The sequence below is a fragment of the Pterocles gutturalis genome, unplaced genomic scaffold (assembly GCF_000699245.1).
Source record: "Pterocles gutturalis isolate BGI_N339 unplaced genomic scaffold, ASM69924v1 scaffold39853, whole genome shotgun sequence".
In the NCBI taxonomy this organism is placed as follows: Eukaryota; Metazoa; Chordata; class Aves; order Pterocliformes; family Pteroclidae; genus Pterocles; species Pterocles gutturalis.
The window spans coordinates 1,680-23,782 of NW_010124393.1; the positions used below are offsets into that span (position 1 = coordinate 1,680).

Genomic DNA, 22,103 nt, shown 5'->3' on the forward strand with positions numbered 1-22,103 from the left:
AGCTGCTGTGCTTGACTGCTTTTGGGGTCTTTTTGGTTACACATACATGATGCCACTTGAACAAGCTCTTCATTCCATACTGAGGAACGTAGCTTGCTAATATCACTTCCCTAGAGTGAACTTGCTCTGAAGAGCACAGTTTGTGAGAGTTCTGGAAGTGCATAGATTAGCATTTGGGTTTGGAACATTTTCTTCAAAAGCACACTGCTGATCTAATTGTCTCTGTCAGTTCTTCCCTGCTTTGCATGGAGGAGCAGTCTCAATATGTAAACTAGATAGGTTTTCAGTGACAGACTGGAAGATGAGCTTCAGAGGCTTAGCTTCTGCACCTAATGGTTAACTGACATCCAATTGGTGGGATACTGTGAAAAACAAGAGTCTGAATTGTTGTTACTGGGACTCAATACTAGCTGTTTCATTGTACAAATCCATGGAGAGTGGGCTGGGCTGCCTGCTCATACAAGCACAGCCACAAAATAGCTAAGGAAAGCCTTGGGGGGCACTGAGGGGAGGGTGTACAAGGGAGAGGGACTGGGGGAAACAAACAATGCATTGGCAAGCTGGGGTTTTTGTGTGCTTGTGTAAAACAAGCCCCTCCCAGCAGTTGCTCCATGATGGAGCAACTTGTTCTGTGGGTCAGTTACTCCTGCAGATATGAGCTTTGCTTTCGGGTTGTCCTGAGCAACCTAAAGGTTCAGGTGAAGTTTCATTTGCTTCTTCAAAAGACTACTTGTATACAATAGAACAAGGCAGGAAGTGTGGGTGGGAGCTAAACACAAGACTGTAAGCTTTTCTGTTAACTGCTTATCCAGGATGAAAAGCGCCCCTTTAACTACTTCTGTGTGAGAAGTACTGCAGGTCTGGAAGGAGTGGGGGATCACTGCTGGCAACTGACTCAAAAGGGAGAGGAAGGAGCTGACAATTCAGCAGGTGGTTGATGCTGCTTCAGTGATCTTACAAACATGTGCATGTGCACACACCAGCTCTCAACTCTCAACACAAAACTAATACGTGACTTAGGTATTCACTACATGAACTTAAAAGGAAAACAGGACGTAGTTAGCATGGCCTCCCTGGGTTGAAAAATGAATATTAACATGAGGCTTATTTCTTCTAGGGGCTACTGCTTCACTGTAACAAATATTTCTACTGTTTTAATTATGACGATGCTTACAGGACATAAACAGAAACCTCTTAAGTTCTGTCCATGTGCGCAACCACTGAATACACAAAACCCTTGTGTGGGTTTCAGTCAGTAACATACAACTTTAACTGAACAGGTAAAATTGTGCTTGAACTAATGGCCTGGTACCTTAATTGCATTTTTTTTGCACTTGGCTTTTGTAATAATTAAGTGAACAATATACCTAATATACAGAGGTACACTTGAAATAGAAGTTGATCTTCAGAAATCACTGATGTCAAAGCAAAATATGTTATTTCAAGCTGTCTGCAATTCCTCTTCCCATTACTGCAAGCTCTTCAAATAGTGTCATACTGTCAACTGAAAAAGCGTCTGTTGAACAGCCACTGCTGTTTGAGTGTATTTATACATACATTGGAGGCTTGCCTGAGAAGATTAACTGTGGTATTAGATTAAGATATTCACCAGGAAGCCACTTAATCTACACTAGAATAGATTCGCTAATGCAATGATAAATGTGTTTCAAACAGACCAACCCTGAGAAGTCTCTCAAATTGAAGACAATTTTTTCTTTAATTAAACACCCTGCACTTTGATGCCACAGACAGCATGTGTAGTTCTCATGATTGCATCATCTTGCTGAATGATCAAGCAACGCTGCTACAAAGACCTGCACTGCACTTTTACTATAACCTCTGGATTATTATGCCACTCACATCACTGACTGCCCAGCAGGGCCTGTGCTATGTAAATGAAATGTTATTTGTATGGAAGAGCTGATTAGTATTTTCTCTAAGTTTACAGAGGTGATTTCACATTCTTGAACAAAGCCTGAAGGTAGATTTTTAAAAGCTGCCTTGCTGCATAAAAGTGGTTATGCTAGAACAGGCTGATATCTTGGCTAATTACAATGTCCTGGCTGTGAGACTAGTGAAGCTACATGTGAGAAACAAGTTCCTGTTGACATTCCTATGTTGATATAACAGGCTAGCAGCCAGCAGCTCAGGATATCTAAAAGCAAATAATAAACTGCCTCACTCCAAGTTTGTAAAAGCCAGAAAGACTGCAACCAAAGACCTACAATGTATGTTCACCTGCTCATACTGTTGACAACAGACTTCTGAAAATCAGACAATTTGATTACTTTTAGGTGAAATGCAATCTGCTCCTATTTGTGAAGTAGTTTGGTGTACAAATGATAAATGCTGCACAACTGGAAGGTAAGCTGAGCAGACAGCATGAGGCTGGAATGGGTACTGGGCTCGTGCTGGGCATAAACCAGTTTAAAGTCACACACACAAACCTGCATTGCAACTTGTTTGCTTCCTATTCACTTTGCAGGTGCCTTTGCAAGCACGGTGCCTGTCCCACATTCTCTTTGTGAGTTAAACTTACTGTTTGGAGTCTTTCCAAATGTTCAATTCAAAAATATTAGACTGGTATTAGGCTTTCTCTCTAGGGGGTTGGTTGCCATCTGCGGTGTCCTGCTCTGGTCAGGATTTGCCTAACAGTCCTCCTGTTATGCACCTGTATAACATGGAATAACAAAGTGCTGTTTGTGCTGCAAAGGCCAGGGTGCATCCAGCTGCTCTTGGGCCCACAAGTCTATGACCCCTTCCCCTCCCCAGGCCAGTTCTTTGCCTTCTGCTGGTGGCAGGGAGGAAGCCCAGACCTGTTCCCAACTCCGCTGAATTCCAGCACAAGGATGTTAAGCTGCTTTTTGGCTTGGCGGAGCTCCCTCCCGTCTGGCTGTTTGTGCCCCTCCACCTGCTCCCTTCCATTCTCACAGAGCTGCGGTCTTTTGAAACAGTTTTTAGCTTGGCTCCTTGAACACAAGTGAGAGTGCACTCTTCCTTTACCTTCTCCAGCCTGCAGGGCTACGAGGTGAATATATGCTTTCATTCCCTACACCTCAGCCTTTTCTTTCTAAAACTTTGCTAGATCTGTCAAATATGTATAACAAGTCCAAACTGTGACACACAAGCCCTCTAAAATGATACTCAGTTTGGGACGACTACAAAGTTCATCCTCCCCTGTCTTCCTTCTACACCTATCTTGTTCCCTGAGATATTGTCAAACACTAATGAGACTTGAAACATCGATCTGGTACTCTAGTGATCCTGTTCATCTTATTACTTTGGAATTGTTTTTTAGCCTTGGATCATCTTTTAACTCTTTTAAGTGCAGTAAGTTATTTGCCCACTGCTGCAAAATCCTCAGATGTCAGAAGTCATAGGATGTTTTGAAATAAATTTGTATATGGTACATGTGCTCAATGTTCCTTCCTGTTTATTACTTAATCCTACACTAGGAATGGCCTTCGAAAACCTCATACTTAAGCACTCATATTAAGAGAAGGTTGTGTGTTTTGGTGACTCAACTGAGGAGCACTGTGGAGACTACAGTCATATGCCCAGCTATCTCAGCAAACTTCTTAAAATGGGTGATGGAGCCTGGTATTTAAGTCATACTGGACTGTTCTGAGAAAAAGAGCCACTATAGATTCAAAATGTATTTTTTTCAGCCTAAACATCACCTATTTTAGTTTTTATAGAAGGACACTGATTGAAGAAGTACAAAAAGTCCCAAACGAACTAGAAACTTAGGGACCCTCAGCTGTAAGTCAAAATACAAGTGCTGTGCTTACAAAGCTGATCCCAGGGCACACTGCAAACTCTCCATCTGTACTATGAATGAAACCAAATATCCTAACAAGCAGTGAAAATTACACAAGAAATACCACTTGATGAGTCCACTCTGCTTAATATAGGATGAAATCTGTGCAGTCTTGCAGTTGTAGGTATGTGGTTCAACACTTAATCTCAACATTAACAGGAGCCATGTGCAGGTTTCCTGCTTTTATTGGAAATACTTGGCAGCTCTGGGATATCCAGATGAATCAGAATTTATTGAACTAATAACACGAAATATGGGGGCAAGGGAAACCAATTCATTTTAGAATGGAAAAAAAATGCCCAACAAACCATTTCAAAATGATCTTTCTCAAAAAGAGGACCTGAAATGGTGTGCAAGATCAAGAATGCATAGAAGAAATACTGGAACTTGAAGCAGTCAGCAATACCCTGTGGCCAGCGTTCCTCACCTATTGAAAATGTGTGCCAGTGAAGAGTCTGTATTTAGATGTATTTTTACTCCTCTGTACTTCCCATTCATTTAAAAATAACAACTGTAAAGAGTGTCCTGGTTCAAGGCAAGAATTACAAAACTGTAAGAATTTTTATTATAAATCTTTAAAAGTATAGTGTATTTTAAACACAATGTACATACGTGAAAGTAATCACTAATGTATACAGCATCTTCACTTTGACAGCTTCTTCTCCTTTTCCTTTGCTTTCTCTATCTTCATTTCCTGAGTTCTGATCATTGATGTCTGAAAATAGCAGCAAGAATTAATTATCTGAAGATCATCTTATGTTAAAATGATCGAGGCCTCAGGTGCAGACACCTGAAGCTTTGTCATGTCCTCCCGCACATTGCACTGTATTTACCAAGCCCTTACAAACACAACTTTAGTTTGCATTTCTTTGTATACATGGTCTTAACAAAAAGGTAAGCCCAGTTATGAACAGGCACCACTTCATCTGCTTTGCAAAGCCAAAGTGTCAAATGCTGGAGTAGTGGTGAAAAGCTATTGATTTCACAATCTCTCTTACAGGGTGGTGTGAAATTAATACCTTTGGCCCAACGCTCATGGAAATGGGTTTAGTTAATAGGCACTTGAAAAGCTTTTTTCCCATTTCCTTCATACAGTTACTCTTCATACATCATAGATAGGAATATATATTTTTATGTGGATATAGAAAACAGGCAAACTGAAGATGCTAATGGATGGCAAAGAATAAAAATGAGAACACTTACCTTATACTTTACATAAATAATTTGATTAGTTTTATCTAAGTCCGGTTACTTGTGCGCTGTATGTTGTAGGACTATTTCCCAGATCTATGCAGGGAGACTTAAAGGGGAAGTAACTGGAATGTGCAGTAAGAAAAAGTGCAAAGAAAAGAAATTCCACCTCACTTGGCATCCTGCCATCACAGGAAATCACGAGCATTTTACCAGTGACTTCACAGGGAGCAAGAACAGAACTAGAAAAGTTCTCCATTGTCACTGTGGTCATTTCAGATTAACGAAAAGTTGAGGAGGAAAGGATATGCTTCTAAGGCCACTGCTGGGGAACAATGTTTTTTTTAGTCTACTGCTGTCAAAGTATCTTTCAGTTTCCATGAAAAAGTTACCAGCTTGTTAAAAATTTCATTTAATTGGATGTGACAGCACACGAAGGCACCCCTGAGCAGCTGCCATGTTTGAAATGTTAAGGATCTTGAAGCTTATTAGAGTTAAGGGGCTGAGCACCACTGCATTGTGGAGTTAATCTCATTACTCTCCTAGGAGCAGGATAATGGAGAAGTGGGTACTGCTAGTAAATCAGGCACATCTGAACTGACCCCATGCAAAAACACAGGTAATGCTTTGGCAGTTAAGAAGAACAGTTTCTGTGCTACTGGAACCACAACAACTATTAAAAATATTAATATTAGGCAACTGTGTTGCCTGTTACTGCAAATATTGATGTTAAGCATCCCTACAGTCTATTTACCTGAATAAAGCAATTTACCAGTTCTTACATTTCGTGGTATATGGCATTTATCTTATCTTATCTTTGTATTAACACATTAATTAGCTGCTTTATTTCACTCCCAATTCATTCATCGCAGAAAAAAACCCTCTACTTGAACAGAACGTAGCAAAGGCAGTCTGATGCAAACAAACCCAGATCACCTTTAGGTAAGTGGGCCAGAACTGCTAAAGCAGCGCTTTAAAATGAACCATCAGGCAATCACGTTTCAATACATCTGCACACTGTAATGGTACTTCCTGGTACCACAGATGAAGATCAACCTGGTGTCAGCCCTGGATATTTGAGAGTTGCTAAGTGTTCATGTTCAGCAATGTGAATGGATTCTATAAGCGACAGATTACAAAAGTACACAGAAAATAAATGCAGTATGAGGTACAGGTACCACAATCATGAACTGTAAAAGGCTGTATCAGTGAAGGATGGTGGGATCCCATTGGTTTCTATGGAATTACTGAAGGGCTGAATTTAACCTACAGTTTGCAACTCCTTTATCATACTGCTTGGGAACAGACCCAGCCAAGCTCTTTGATCAGTAAATGGGACCAGACTTACTTACCTGGGACACTACAGCTGCACCCTCTGTAGAGCCACACCTCCTCATGGACGGTCTATGCTCTGGTGAGGTGCTGGGGCCAGCTGCAAGGTCATCGGGTGGAGAAGTCAATAGTGAGTGGACTGGAGACCTTTCTCTGTATCTCTCCTGTGAGACCTTCTTCGGAGAGGATGTGCAATGAGGCGCTTCTGACAAGATGGATGTACCTCCTAGGAGATCACCAAGCAAAGAGCTGTGAGCACACATCTGAACACTGATGCTATCTCTGTAAGAGCTACAGGGTTGGGTTCCCTTCATTGCACTCTTTGATCCCTTCCACTCCTTATTAGTAGCCAAAGTAGCAGGCAACTATAGCCTCTTTGCAAAACATGCTTGTTTCTGTTAAAGGGATGGCCCTGTGAAGAACGGTGAGTAAACCTGCCTGCCTAAGAGAAACCAGTGCCTGTTTTTTCTGCTGGCCACTCACATCACGTTTACTTCCAAAAAAGCCTGATGGGAATTGTGGGAATAAAGAATTGGTGGTCAGCAAAAATGTAAACTGACCTTCAGGTTAGAGAATGATTGTGGACAAGTGAGGCAACACTGCGGAAAGCCCTATTGCAAGCGTGAGAAGCAGAAGGTTCAAAACACCATGTAGTGGAAAACAGACAAAACCTGAAGGTCAGTAGAATGTAAAAACAAACCTGAGGTCATGTAATCCTTTGTAATAAATTGGGAGCTTGCATACAGGATGGGAACATTTGCTCGCAGCAATGCTCACCCTTCAGCAAACCTGAGTGGGTTTGGTATGTTTCAGTGCATCGTCCTGATCCTGGTGGGCCAGAGATCGGCAGGAATATCACAGCTGCTAACAACAGAGGCTCCCCCTACGTTACTGCTGCCTCGGATCTCGTTACTTGGTATGAGAAGCAGAAAAACCAGTATTGCTTACACGTGTCTGCCATTTCCCTCCTTTCCAATAACTAACTGATATGCTGTGAATTCCTGGCAGAAAGGAAGTCATAAGGAAAAGAGAAACATAAAATCAAGACATTATGCAACATATTTTCTTATGTATGGCATATACACTGTGTAGGTTAAAAAAAAAAGCTGCATGTAAATAACAAGGGGAAGATTTACTACAAATCTTCTTTTTTCTTCCTATAGTCTGTTTCCTTACTTCTAACATCCCTCCTGGGACATCCTGAAAATAAAATTTTGGAGGGTCCTAAAAAAATTCCCCTTGTTCAACTACTTCTCAAATCTTCTGTGTAAAAAACACTACTTGCAGCTGCTTTGGAAGCTAGGAAAAATCCCTGGATGTTGCTGTACTTTAGCTAGAAGGTTGACAGTATCTACCCAGGAGATGTTCTTTAATATTTAGAAGTTTAAAAAGAGTACCCGTAGTAGTTACTCCTTAGGAGAATGAGAAGAGATCTAACCTATCTTTGAAACACAGTGGCTTAAATACTAAGAGATAACAATTAGAAGTTTCAGCATCTGCAGGTAATTTTCACAGAAAATTCACAGAAAGTGGGAAAATCCCAATCTGTGGGAAACAAACCAGAAGGCAGCTAAGACTAGTATCTTCAAACCCTGATGATCAAAGCCATATCTTTATATTTCTGTTAGGTTACTAAATTAATGTCACACACAAGGCACTGACCACCCAGTGGAAGTCAATCAAATTTGTGACAACCTGATTCCTCTCAAAAGCACATCCACAGATACCTGAATAGAGAGTTTAAGAGCCTAAATTTGAGGACCAAAATTTGACACTATTATCCATGCTAATTAGACAAGACTATCACTGCTCATTAATAACTACCATGGAAGATATCCATGCTAGGTGTGCTGGTATCAGCCTCCACCGAGCTGGTTTCCAACAAGATACATATTTTGCAGTAAGTGCAATAGAGACTTTGTCATACCACCTGCTAAGAGGTATTTGAATGAATGACCTAAGAATAGGTTCCTGTATTTGGGCTGTATTTTTTGCAACATTCTGTAATATCCCAGTTCCACATCGATACGGCACATTCAGCCTCAAACGTGGCCAGTGAAAACTTACCGGGAGATGTAAAGGGGAGGGTAACATTGAGGGACTGAAGATCTGCAGCAGGTAAGCATGAAGGATCCCTGCAAGCAAAACAAGGGCAAAACTTGCATTCTGGAGGTATTATGCTAAGTTTTGGTAATGCTGGGTAGCCTCCACAGTGAGAGCATGAAGCTCTCGTATGTAACCTCCAGATCTGGTACATGTATATTAAAGGCAAACGATGCAAATTAAATTCCAGAGCTCTTTCATACTGGGATGAAAGTAACATCACAGCTTTGTTTTGTAATTCCCAGGAAGGTTTTAGCATTATGAATAAAACAATACAAACAAGCTCAGGACTGATGCTGTGTTTAAAAAGCCTTGGAAACTGAATCTCAAATGAGTACTTTGAGAAGCAGGTTACTCAGCTAAGTTAAAGCACTTCTCACCGGACAAAAGTATCGTTTTCCACGATGCTTTCAGTAGCAGAGTCTCTAGCTGCAGTCTCCCTGCATGGAAAGACATATCGCTGTCAAAATCATAGCAAAAGCCTTTCCCAGTAGGATTGCTACATTTCACATTTCTAGAAGATAAACTCGTTTTTTAAACAGAGTGCAATGGCAGCCATATTCTAATAGTGAATAAAAGGCATAGTGAAATTGTTACATGAGTTCACTCAAAAAAGTCTATCAGAGTTTGAGTGAATTTAGACCACTGAGGTAAGGTACATCTTTGGGAAATAAAGGACTATTAGGTATGAATATCACTCTTACACTGTGTTCCTTGTGGTTGCTAAAGTTGATTTTCTCCCACCACCACTGCTGTCTTTCTTGCCAAGATCCACAGAGGGAACGACATTGTCTGAGCTTGTTAATTCTTGAAGAATCCTCTTTAGATCCTGCAGTGGTTCCTCCTTCAAAATGCCTGGCTTGGAAGGCATCTGAAATAAAATCATTCAGTTACAAAGTATTTCTAAAGGCACTCTCTTTTTTTAATTCTTACTTATACTCTTCCCAAGTCACGCATTTCTTTCCCCCTCTGTTCTTGTCTTACCAGTTAGAAACAGGGTGGATTTTTTGTAATTTTAGTTAAGAAGTGGTGGAGGCTAGATCATGCTAACTTCAAGACTGCCAAAATACTCTCTGAATATGAGTGCAGTCTTATCTGGAAAGTTATCTGAGAGAAATGTGTAAAGCAACTAAATATGACTAAGGGAGAACACAGCTAACATCTACATTTTGAATAAAAGTAAAAAGGTTACTACTACTGTTTCAAGGTCAAAAACATTAAAATAAGCCTTCAATTATGAAAGCTTCCCCCACCCAACACAACCATTACCTTTTTCGGTACTTATAACCAGTAACCTTTGCTTATGTGACAACTCTGTTTTCTCCTTTTGAACCTGTGATTCCAGGTGTTACTGTACAGCACACAAACCCAGCTCTGAAGACAGAAATACTTGTATATTGGGGTGTTTTCTAGGCATTCATTTCTGTAACAGCCGAGTTGTCTGCAAATATAAACCACTTCAGTGTCGCAGCCCTGCTCTGTGGTGAAGTGCAATATTATTCTCATTATACTGATCAGGACCTGAGGCAAAGGCCTAGTTCAAAAGAATCCATTCTTTCTGTGAAGAACTGGATTTTCCAGACTACTCAGCACTTTAGATGTTCAAAGTGTTGCTCCCACTTATTTATGCTTCATTTGTGGATGAACTGGCTAGAAACAAGGGTCAATGTGATACTGAGTCAGACCAAATCCTTCCTTCCCACATTGCTGCTAAGAAACCAGGCTATCAACTAGGTAGGGTCTGTCTCAACTGTTGGAATTGCTTCATTTTGTACAATAACTAATGATTCAGGAACTAAGAAGATTAATGAATCAAGGTCTCCTACAACCTGTTAGGGCCTTACCTGTTAGGGTACTACATTATAATTTTTCCTTCTGCATCCTCAGAAGTATTAACTCAAAGAAAAGAGAATGGGAGTGCCTGATGCTGTACATATTTTACAGAATTAATTATCCTTTGTTTCTTGATGTAAATGTTTGTCACCACATCCGAAAGTAAACCAGAAAATATTACTGAAAAATATCTGCACCAACTTGTAGTCTCTAACAGATTTCGAAGTAAAAATTAATGTGGGAGATACATCAGGTCCCTTTTGGAGAATTGTAAAAAATCTATACAGAAAATAGCAGAAGATTTTTTTTTTGGAAGAGAGATTTGTGTTGATGTTTTTAGTAATGAAAAATCAGAACAACACTAGCATCTAATTTAAATCTAAATGTGGATGTATAAAACAAAAGGAAGGAAGGGCAATGATGTATCTTTTAGGATAAAATTGGTCAAAATCAGTGAAGGCCAGCTTGGAAAACATTTAAATATTAAAAGCTATTATAGGTCAATCAGAAGATGAAATTTATCAGGAACTACGTACAAGTCTATTTTCACTGCCAAATATTAAGTGATTTACAGCAAGTAAAGTACTAGCGAAAAAAAAAAAGTTAAAACCAAACTGCTAACAGATCAGTACCTTCAATTTTAGTAGTTTATAAATGTCATTGGTGACAGAGGTAAGATAAACTCCTATTACAATCTATAGAATTTTTTATTGTCTGGTTGGTTTTGATTTATATTTTGCAAATAGAAAAAAAAGAAAATCTGGAAGGCTATAACGTATGATAAGCTACAGAAAATGATGTCATCTTTGCTGGTATGAATTCACTGTTGGACTCTCCTACCAGATGCCCTCCCATTTAGAACCTCCATGTTATTTTCACTCTTTGGAACATCCCTGTTCAAATGCAGTTTTAATTTTGAAGCAGGTACTCACGTGAAGGGTACAGCTGGCCAAGTTCAGGGAAGGTGGCACAACAGCAGAGTGCAGGTGGGAAAGAGGCACTGTGTTTCGCAGCTTGCCTGAAGCAAAAGATGAGGAATATCCGGGGCCCTGCAGCTCCTGCGGAAGAACAGGAGCCAAGCAGAGTAAGCGGGTATAGAGACATCTACACATCCGGGGATGGTGACTCAACCACTTCCCTGGGCAGCCTGCTCCAATGCTTGACAACCCTTTCGGTGAATAAATTTTTCCTCATATCCAATCTAAACCTCCCCTGGGACAACTTGAGGCCATCTCCTCTCATCCTATCACTTGTTACTTGGGAGAAGAGACCGACACCCACATCACTACAACCTCCTTTCAGGTAGTTGTAGAGAGCAATAAAGTCTTCCCCTAGCCTCCTGTTCTCCAGGCTGAACAACCCCACGTCCCACATCTGCTCCTCATAAGACTTGTTCTCTAGACGTTCCACCAGCTTCACTGGTGGTTATGTATCTTGTTTTTGTTTTATATGTTTTGAACGTAACATTTCACTTCCCACTCAAAACTCAGAACTGGGGTGGGTCACTGTAAAATTAATGATAATTTCTTATGACAAAACTACTGTTCCAAGCGCACCATTCATTTGTAGTAGTAGCTTCACTGTGGTTATAAATAAGGCAAAGGTAAATAATATTCTATATTAGACTCATCAGTAAAGACAGAGATTGGACTAAGTCTCTTGGGCCACAAAAATTCTGGATTCGATAGAGATGCTGGCTTTATGCTACTGCACGATTTTCCCTGTACCTAGTCTTTCTCTAATGCTGTGTAGCTCCACAGATGCCAATTACATCTTCTTTCTGTACCAGATGCCTCATGATCTTATTTCCTTTCCCCTTGCTAACATCCCTCTTTGCTTCTTAAAAATCAATGATTTTTTTTGTGCTGCCTAACTAATTAGCTCAATCAAACTAAACTCAGAGCTCTTGTTTCCAGCCCATACGTAGCTTTAAGGTTGGTGGTTTTATTTCAGACCTGAAGAAGCACATGGGTGCCCAAAAGCATGTTAGTGCTTTCTAACTCTAACCGTTAGACTACTAAAAGGCACTACCCATCCCTATAGACCTTGTCTCTCAATTCATTTTTTATAATAACAACATGAACACTTCTAGCTTTTATTTGCCTAAAGCTGCAAGAAGATGCTGAAGTGTCACAGAAACTAAATGCTTAATAGCTGAAGCATATGATCAAATATTCCTGTAGCTGTTTAATTTTTTGATGCCTTTACTGTAAATGTAACTTCAAAGAAACTGAAATTATGGACATGAATTGTGCAGTAATGAGGTATTCAACATGAAAAGAGGTTTCTGATCACAGACTTTTTAGAGTACTCTGCAATAAATGGGGTTAAACCAGAAGTTAGGACCAAAAGTAAATGCATCTAACTTTATACCCATACTTCTCAGTAACATACTTACTTTTAAATCCAAAGTGTGCTGCAGTCTGAAGCGCATAGCTTCTTGCTCCTGACACTGGATTATGCACTGACATTCCACAAATTGCACCAATGCCTGCAAGAGAGGATACAAGAGGCAGAAATTAACTTTGCTAACTTTCTGTGGATAACACTTCTCCATGTTTTCTTTCTGATCAAGAAACAATAATGTACACATATAGATGCTTTATTTGTCTACAGCTCTAAATATAGAAATACTGAAAGATGACCAGATGCTTTTCTTGATATGCTTAGAGAGGCAATCAACCGGTTATACGATTCCAGTAGCCATAATAGGCACACCATAGCGCCAAGGAAGGGAGCTAATCCTGTCAGGGAGAGTCCCAGACCTACTGAACACCTCTGGGACTAGATAATTCAAATGTGCTAATGAGGCAAAACTATACTCAAATGGATGGATGATAACTCTGTTGACCTTTGTTAAGTTGTTATATGCTCTTTCCTCTTTAAATAGTTTACTCTGAAAAGGTATAGGAAGAGCTAATATTTTTAACTATTTTTCATTGAGTGCTTATCAGGATAGTTAGCAAGAAGAGAGGAAGCACTAAATCAAAGCAGTGAGGCACAAGAAGTAAAAGATCTTTATGAACCAGGCTGCTTTTACCACTCTAGCAGAGTTCCCTCTTCAGTTTTAAAATAAAACCTGACTTTCTCTGCTTCTTTGTGACTGCTGCCAAGGCAAGGGCAGGCTCACTGAGGCTGTGTGGATGTATGGTTACAAGCAGCAGCTTTTTGAACATTTAACTCTGAATCATTAATGATGAGCAAGATGGTCAATCACACTTTGTGATGTTTATACAATAGACGCTCTGCAATGGTATATATTAGATGACACAGTAGAACCTTTACAAATTTTCTAAGAATTGTTATTCAGCGTACCACATGTGCTAGTTTTCAGCAAGCACCGGCCTCCACTGTGTCTCAGCTTCTAAGTCAGCTGGCTAGTACTGTGCACAATTACATATTACAAAAAAAGTTAAGTTTACAGTGTCAAGCATTTGAAGTAAGAAATGCCACGCTTGGCAGGAGGTATGACAATTACTCTTCTTTATTTATATATATATTTCTTTTTTAAGTGATAGAAGTGAATCTGAGAAGGACACTTTACCTAGAAATTTACATCCTGAAAAGCTAAAATTCTGGGCAGCTGGGAAGGACTCTTTCTTCTGTATGAGCAGCAGCTCACCTGTGGACACCTGGGATTTACGTGCTAGTCACACCAAAACACAGAACCTAGCCTTCAGAGTCAGGGATGTCAGCGACAGAAAGTTCAACTAAAAAAGGCAAATTCAACATGATGTTCTTAAAACTTTCCCTCACCCTGAGGGACCCACAGCTGGCTGACTCAGGCCCCAGAAAGGGCTGAGCATGGTCAAATGCACTGAGTCAGTGTGTGCTCTCCCTTGGTTCCAGTGAAGCCCCTGTTATAATTGGGTAATAGCCTTTCTTGCCAGGGAAAGGAGCCATGCAGGAGCCAGTACTACTGCCTGGAAGGTCAATCTGCTTTAAATTCCCTGCAGTTTGTACTTCCCTGAGCTAGTAAGGACTAAATCAAGGATTCTCTTAATGAAAAAGCCTTTTATCATAAATAAACCCTAGAAGACAGTCTTAACTATAGGTACCTTTTCAGTTAAGCATCTTACAGTACATTTGAATAGGACATAGTAAATACAATCTGGGTAAGAGGTCAGACATTTTCTCTTCCCAAATGACTCTACAGTCTCTCTGACCTGAGAGCTACCTTAAGTTACCTTATCAAGGGCTGTCTCCATCTTAGGTATTTTTTCTTTCAGACGTTTGTCTTGTGATCTCAGGATCTCCAGTTCCGCAGCAACCTTGGCATTTTCTGCTGTAATACAGCTCAATTCTCGACTTAGCTTACTATTTTCTTCTCTGAGGTAATGCTTCTCCTGAATTTAGGGAGATGACAACAAAGTACGAGTCAAGAATTTATAGCTACCTACATAATACATATTTGATCAAAAGTTAACCGTTTCAGAAGCATCTTGCAGAAAGATGAAGTTTTTCAACAAGAAGATAAGGTCTTACAAAGAAAAGTACAACTGGACTGGTCCTGATGAAGTAATATCTGAAATCTCAAATTGATTTTGAAACTGGAATTTAAAGCTTCAGTATCCACAGAATCCAAAGACAGTAAAGGAGCACAGGTCATAGTGAACAGATATAAATGATCATTCAGTAAACTCCAGGTACTGGTAACTGATTTTTGTCACAGAAAGTGCTAGAACACCTCATTATGCTAGACAGACCTTGACATACAGAGTTTACAACCAACTGCTTCAGAAAACAAAGAAGGGAAGCACTGTGGGCCAAATTCAGAAGCATACAGACTGTGTTAGTTTAAATTTAAAAAAAAAAAAGAACTGATATCTAAGAGACTGATTCTCATTGAAACTGGTACTGTTCTTTCACAGAGAACAAATATTAAAACCTGGCTCTATGGAGGAGGGTAGTTGATGTGGTGGAGATATTCCCTAATATATGCTAGTGGGAGGCCAGGGACAATGCCCGTTACATCAAGTAAAATTCTCTCTGGTCCTTCATGGATCAGCTGTGCTTCTGGCCATGCATTTCTCCAAAGAACCATTTCTCTAAATATAGTTAAATACTTTTACTTGGAGCATTTGTGACCTTAGCTGCATTTGTCACTGCCTCTTCCAGGAATTGAATCTTGCTCTGTAACGCATCTATCTGTCCTCTCTTGGCTGTGATCTGCTTCTGCATTCCCACTGCAACTTTCATAGCTGTGAAAGACAAGGTTAATTCTCAATGAACAACATTGATTATGCATTCAGAGTTCTGAAAAAAGACTCTGGAAGTCAGTTATCAGCAATATGTTGGACTAAGTAAGGTGAGCCAGGATCCTGTAGTCACTTATGTGCGCAAACCACCATCAGAATCAGCCAGAGTTTTGTTGAAAGTAGTGGTACCAGACACATCACACACACAAGGTAAGAGGACAGCATTCCCTGGCAACCTGCATGAAGATCACCAGAGAAAACTCAACTCATAGTTTAGGTTCTACAGTATGTAGTAAAAGGTAAAATAAAAATGTCATCATGTGCAATATTGCTTATTTATTAAACAAAATATCTGGAATATTGTTACAACATCTACTAAAGGATCAATACTTACAAAAATCCTGTTAAAAAGACAAATGTGTGTGATTTTAGGGAAGCTCAATCCATAATTACCATGGCCATCAGATCCCTTCGTAGTCTTCAGAGCTGTCCTGGCCTGTTCCAGTTCAGCTTGAGTAGACTTCAACTGCATTTTCAGTCTGTTTGCTGTATTTTCCATCTCCTTGATTTTATCCTGGTAATATCTCTTCAAATTTTGAAATCCCTCTAGCGAGCATAAGTAAAGATTAAAATTACAGTGACAGAAACCAAAAGCAGACCTTCCATGTCAAATCACAGTATTTAATTCTACAAAACTTGGTGAGTCTATTAGTACAACTGAGTTCTGAAGAAACAAATGTTACCAGTGGGTATTTTATGAGAGTACAGGGTTGTGTAGAAAGCAAACCACGTGAACACTACCGTTTGCCTGGCTGCAGTGCAGATTTAATGGAGGACCTCCCTGAATTTTGGTGGCTGCCTCGGGTCTAGCCCTTCATTTACTTTACACACATATATATGTATATAGTCTTGATTGGCTTCCCCCACACATTAGCTGTGAAAACAGAGCTTGGACTTAGGACATAAACTTTTAAATAACATTGTAGCAAAACCACAACAAAACAAATCCAAAAAGTTCCACTGTAATTTGACCAGATGGTTAATGGATGCATTAGTGCTCCTCTTAAAGAACCTTCAGGAAAAAGTGGTCAGGTTTCTGTTCTGTGATTTACCAGATCTGCTTCTTTGGTCTCCAGAGTCAGGCAGTTTAACTACTTTTGCTCAGGGTAGTGAGAGACTGCCATAAAAATCGTTATGCCATCATTCTGTGCCAGAATCCCAAACCATGACTTAGCTCTTTGAAGCACTGTGACCATCCCCTGCTGGCAGGGAACCTTCTGCTGCACCAGTACCCATATTTGGATTCAGCAATCAAACTGCTCTTCTATTTTTAACATCAGCCCAAATTAGCAGCTATCTGAGCTGAGCTAAGTGGAGGCTCCCCACCTGCAAGGCCAGCTAGCTCGCTCTGACTGGCTTGGAGTTCATTCATCAGCTGGTCTTTTTCCAGTTTCATATCATTAAGTGCATGGAGCCTCTCACTGCATGTGTTTACCAGTTTAACCTTTTCCAGTTCCAGCTCGCTCAGTCTGGCCTCCATTTCATGTATTCCGGCTTCTTTCTCATCCTTTGCAATCTACTTACATAAAAAACAATAGTAACTATGTGTAATATACATAATTATATACAATAACCACAAAGATGTGCAGACATCATTACTTTAAACCTCAGTTGTCACAGAACAGTTTGAGGCAAGAAAGGAAAATAGAGTAGAATAGACAAGTTACTTTTGTGAAAGTTTCTAATCCAGGCAAAAACAGTACAATAGAATCTGATCTGATGGCTTTAAAGCATGTTTATTCTTAACAGGTGTACGATATGAAAATTATTTCCATCCTCTTGTAGCACTACCTCCATATTCACTCCTAATGGTCAACTGTCTTTCCACAGAAGAGGATGAAATTCCCTATCTGGAGTGAAATTTTTCTGAGGCTGCTGACTTGCAGAAGGTTACTATATCATGCAGTTCTTGTCTGAGAAATAACCAGTCACAAACAGTGTCCTCAGTTTGAAATTCCGAGTGCTCACTGCCTGTTATTTCTCAGTAACACTTTGTATTTCTGGTTCTGTTACTCATGTGGACAATCATATCACCAAGGGGAGCATGCTACATTTCAGCTTTCACGAGCCTTTTGGCAACTGCTTTGCTCCAGTGAATTAGTAATTTTTGGTGGTAATGTGATAATACTATTCTTCTCTGCCCACTAACTCTTCTAGTGCTCTTAGGATTCAAGGTGCCTCGTGTGACCTGCTTTAAAACCACAGTATTAGCACATAAAGGTACAGATTTTTTAAAAAGAGAAAACACTGTCTTACAGAGATGTAAATACAGCATCATTTGCACACCTTAAGTTCTCGTACTTCAAGTTTCCAGTCATTTATTTCTTTTATAAGCTGAGATTTCTCAACTTCCATTGCTCCAGCAGTTCGACTGTGCTGGCCCACAATCTGGGTCATGGTATCAATTTGCTTTTGGAAGATCTCAATAATCCTTTCCTTCTCTAACACCTGCAGTTTCAGTGTTTCACACTCTGACTGCACAGTGCGTAGAGAGTCGTCTTCATTCTTTAGGTGCTGGAGCTCCTGCACCCTACTGCCAAGTTTTGACTGTAGCTTCTTGATTTCCTTATTGGTAACCTCAAGGGCACTCTCCTTCTCCTGCAGACAGGATGTCAGATTTGACACTGTTTTCTCAGCAGTCTCCAAATCCACCTCTTTGGCTGTGAGATCTTGTTTAACTTTACGGAGTGTTTCCTTGGTCGACTCCAGCTGGACAGTCAAAGAGGAGATTCTTCCAATGCTTTCATTTTTTTCCTTAATTACAGCCATCTGAATAATAGCAATAAAAGGATCAACCAAGAGAAATGTTTATTCCTACCTTTAGAATTTCCTGTCACATTTCTGGTTTTCTGTAGTTCATCTTAAGCATCTGAGTTTTACAGGAAAATTAGGTCAGCGTGGTCCGGTCTACAATGACTATGTAATTCTTCTGGTTTTCTTTCCTCTTTCTCCATTTTAATAAATGAACTATTGCTTGGAATATTGGTAATCACAGAAAATTAATTATGTTCAACTGATGTGAAAAAAAATTAATAAACCAGCAATATTAGTGTAAAATTTAGAGCAGTCGGAGCTAAAGAACTTTGTTAAAACTTGACTGTGCTGTAAGCTGGAAAAAAACTGTACGTACAGGAATAATTTACCACTGACTTTTTTCCTGCTGGCAGCAATGTGCACTACTTACAGCACAAAGTACTGTGACTCAGGAACTGCTAAGAATATAGAATAGAAACAGAAGAAGAGAACTTCCTGGTGGGAGGCTTTTAAGACAAAAACAATGGATTGAGAAAATGTAGAAGGATGTGTGAGGATGGACACACCTGTGGTTTGGTAGCAAATAAAGCAATTACTTGATCTCTACTCTTAATGCAAAGTAACTAGTGGAACTGCGAGTGGGTTGCCTAATTACAGCTCCTTTTTTGAGGGGCTGAAGTCTCAAAAAAAGAAGATTGTACTACAAATCAGTGTCTAGGAATCTACTTTGTTGGAACTAGTTCTTTCTGACACAGCATTGCATTCAGCTTAGGGTTATAAACACAAATGTCATGTTTCCATGAAGCACTACACAAAGTAAGGCATTATGAAGGTCTTTAATTTATTAATTATTCTCACAGAAGTGCTCACTACTGAAAATACTACCTTCAGCAGTTTGTTACATCTGACAGCATCAAACTTTCTGGAAATTTACGAAATGTTGTTTTGGAGGCTTACAACCAAAACCAAACACACTATTGGAAGAACATTCATTTTCTCTAAGGCTTATATGTCAAAAATAAAAATTAAAAACAATGCTTCCACCCCCCATCAGCAAAGAGAAATGAAGGCTGGACAGGCCAGATTAACAGAAACAAGGTACAAGTTCTGACTGTCATGTATCTGATCTTTGGAAGGAGAATTTTGGCACAGGAGCTCCAGAGGCCTCCCAACCACAATACCTGAAGTTAGAGTATTTCTATCTGAAGCACAGCCCCCAGTCGGTGTGCTTTCTATCCCAAACATTATCACGCTGCAGTTGCTTACCAACCTGGCGCTCCATTTGTCCGTAACATTCAGTCCTCATTTCCTTCACTGTGTTTTCCATGCGCTGCAACTGCATGTTTTTGTTGTCTAGTTCTCTCCTTAGACAGTCAATGGTGATGCTGTTGTCCATGTTGCGATCCCAAAACCGCTTGTTTTGCTCTTTTTCTAGGTTTAGTTCTATCTCTTTTTTATGAAGTTCACTCTACAAGAAATTAAAGTCATCTCCCTCGCAGAATCACGTTCAGGATTTTTAGTTGTTTTAGCAACATTCAATTACAAGGTTACATATCTGAACAGGGACTACTGCACGGATTTACACGTAGCAGAAGACAGGAATACTGGCTCATCTAGCCTCGCACCTCCTACAATTTTTCTTCTAACAAAGCAATAACTTTAACTTTACATATTGCTGTTATAATTATTTTCAAGCATGTTAACATCTCAAAACTGAAGTCTCTCATGTCACTTACATCTATCCCAAAATCAGTATAAGGTACAAAATGAAAAAAGATTATATTGTGTCAACATCAAATGAAAAACAAAGAAGCACTACATTACATGCCAAGGAAGGCTTCTCTTGACAAACACCCATCTTTACCACTAATAAGAATTGTTCTGTTCTCTGCTTCTTTCATTTCATGCAGTAATTTGTTACATGTTCTCCAGTGCTTAAGTCTTTTCCACCTCAGTCATAATCCTATAGTACATAATTAAAATTATATATAATTTAAAATGTCAATACTATTAAAAATACTGACATACAGATTTCAGAACTATTAATTTCAAAAATATTAAGTCAAAAGGTGCCCAAAGTGAATTATCAACAGACATTTCTCCTAATAATGTTTTGCCATTATTTTAGAAGCTGGGACTATCCGCATATTGTTAAAGCTGTAGCAGAGAACTAAGCAGGAAGCTCAGAGGACGGAAGAATGAAAACTGAACTGAAGACAAAGAAACAAAAGGGGCCCTAAAGTTAGATTCCTAACTTTCAATTATGCCATGATGATTCTGACTGCAGTCTTCTCCACATCTATATACGATCTGTACAAAAAGATCTATATTAACATTCTTGAAAGGGAATGAAATAACTTCAACATCTCCTTCAGAAGCACTGTGACACTAATTGGGCAAACAAACCTAATGAAACCACACACTCTGATGTCCCAAAATTCAGTCATTATGGAATAATCTCATGCAAAGAAGAAAAGCAAGTCTAATCATAGTACATGAAGCTGGTCATGATGAAACCAACCCTATGTGGCCCATTTTTTTTACACTGTATGTTCAATTTGTGAATATTCTCAGTCACAAAGGAATGTTTAGTACTGTTAGAAAAATCCTGGATTTATCTTGCAAAATATGTGTTATGGGACCAAGGTTCCTTAACAGAGGGATCTAAACACTGTGATTAAAGTGAAGGTGGCTCTTTAATATGATTTGCATAAGATTCAAGGAATTCAAGGAACTTGAATTTATGACAAAGTTAATCTTAATTCTGAATGTCCTGTGTTACTAATGAAAGGCTTTTGGGAAACTTTTTTCACAGCCAATTCAAATTTCTAGCAAAAAAATAATCCTCAAACTTAATTATAAGGTGGCTGCTGCACTCTGGAAACAAGCAATGTGCACATCTGAACACCAGCAGTAAGAAGTGGATTTTAGAAAGTAAGATTTGTTTACAGTACTTATCACTTGTTCTTACCAACAATTGATGAATCTTGTTTTCCAGCTTTACAGATTCTTGGCTGCATTGATGGTGTTCTGTCTGACCTTCTGCCATCTCAGAATGAGCTATGTGCAACTGCTTCTCGAGATCTTCGACCTAAAATAAAGACAAAAATCCATTACGAACAATCTTAATGCATGCTACTTTAAATAGTACATCAGATTTCTTCTTGTTTTCTTCTAGGTTCTACTCTAAAGAAGTCCAAATGTCATCTTTTGGCTCAGCAGAGTGATTAGGCTCCATTTCATTGCAGAGTTAACTGAGGTTCCTGAGAACAAACTGGATTCTACCCTGATCCACAACTCTTCAAAAATTCCTCAACTACGCTGTGAATGGAATAGAAAAAAAGGCACTTCAGAAAAAATGTTCAAGCTCCTTGTTTGATTTGCTGTACTTCTAGTCATAAAAGTCAACATAATGCAAGTATAAGTTTCTTTCATCTTGTTGAGCCCTTGATCAGGAGAAATCTCACTAAGGCCCAGATTACTTCCCTCTGAAACCCTCCCTACATAACTACTCTGTACTTCCCCAGAAAACCAAAGCCTGAAGCACATTGTCTATGGAGATCAAGGACGCTATCTAGAGAGCTTTTACAGCGACACAAAGAGCTGTTCTCACACAGGGCCTTTCCTATACAATTAAGTTAATTTGGGGAGAATTTGGTCCCAAGCATATATCCAGCCATATTCACTTTGTGTTTAATGACAGAGTGAGTTTCTCCAGAGGCACCGAGGCCTAAGACAGGAAGGTATAGTTTTTCTCTATTAATACATTAAGAAATCTACAGGCAAACATGTTTTGCTCCAAGTGGTTGTCA

General features: G+C 39.5%; 1 protein-coding gene across 1 annotated transcript in view; it reads right to left on the reverse strand.

Moving 5' to 3' along the window:
* Nucleotides 1-4,463: 4,463 nt before the first annotated feature.
* CCDC158 (coiled-coil domain containing 158) overlaps nt 4,464-22,103 on the reverse strand; it is a 23,670-nt gene continuing 6,030 nt past the window's right edge. The window contains exons 7-20 of the mRNA XM_010078242.1: nt 21,263-21,382; nt 19,562-19,759; nt 17,824-18,306; nt 16,864-17,053; nt 15,931-16,083; nt 15,368-15,480; nt 14,467-14,625; nt 12,678-12,770; nt 11,212-11,337; nt 9,151-9,317; nt 8,827-8,886; nt 8,411-8,478; nt 6,364-6,569; nt 4,464-4,535 (exon numbers count right to left, since the gene is read on the reverse strand). Coding sequence (XP_010076544.1) covers nt 4,464-4,535; nt 6,364-6,569; nt 8,411-8,478; nt 8,827-8,886; nt 9,151-9,317; nt 11,212-11,337; nt 12,678-12,770; nt 14,467-14,625; nt 15,368-15,480; nt 15,931-16,083; nt 16,864-17,053; nt 17,824-18,306; nt 19,562-19,759; nt 21,263-21,382 — 2,208 coding nt within the window. The remainder of the gene's footprint in view (nt 4,536-6,363; nt 6,570-8,410; nt 8,479-8,826; nt 8,887-9,150; nt 9,318-11,211; nt 11,338-12,677; nt 12,771-14,466; nt 14,626-15,367; nt 15,481-15,930; nt 16,084-16,863; nt 17,054-17,823; nt 18,307-19,561; nt 19,760-21,262; nt 21,383-22,103) is intronic.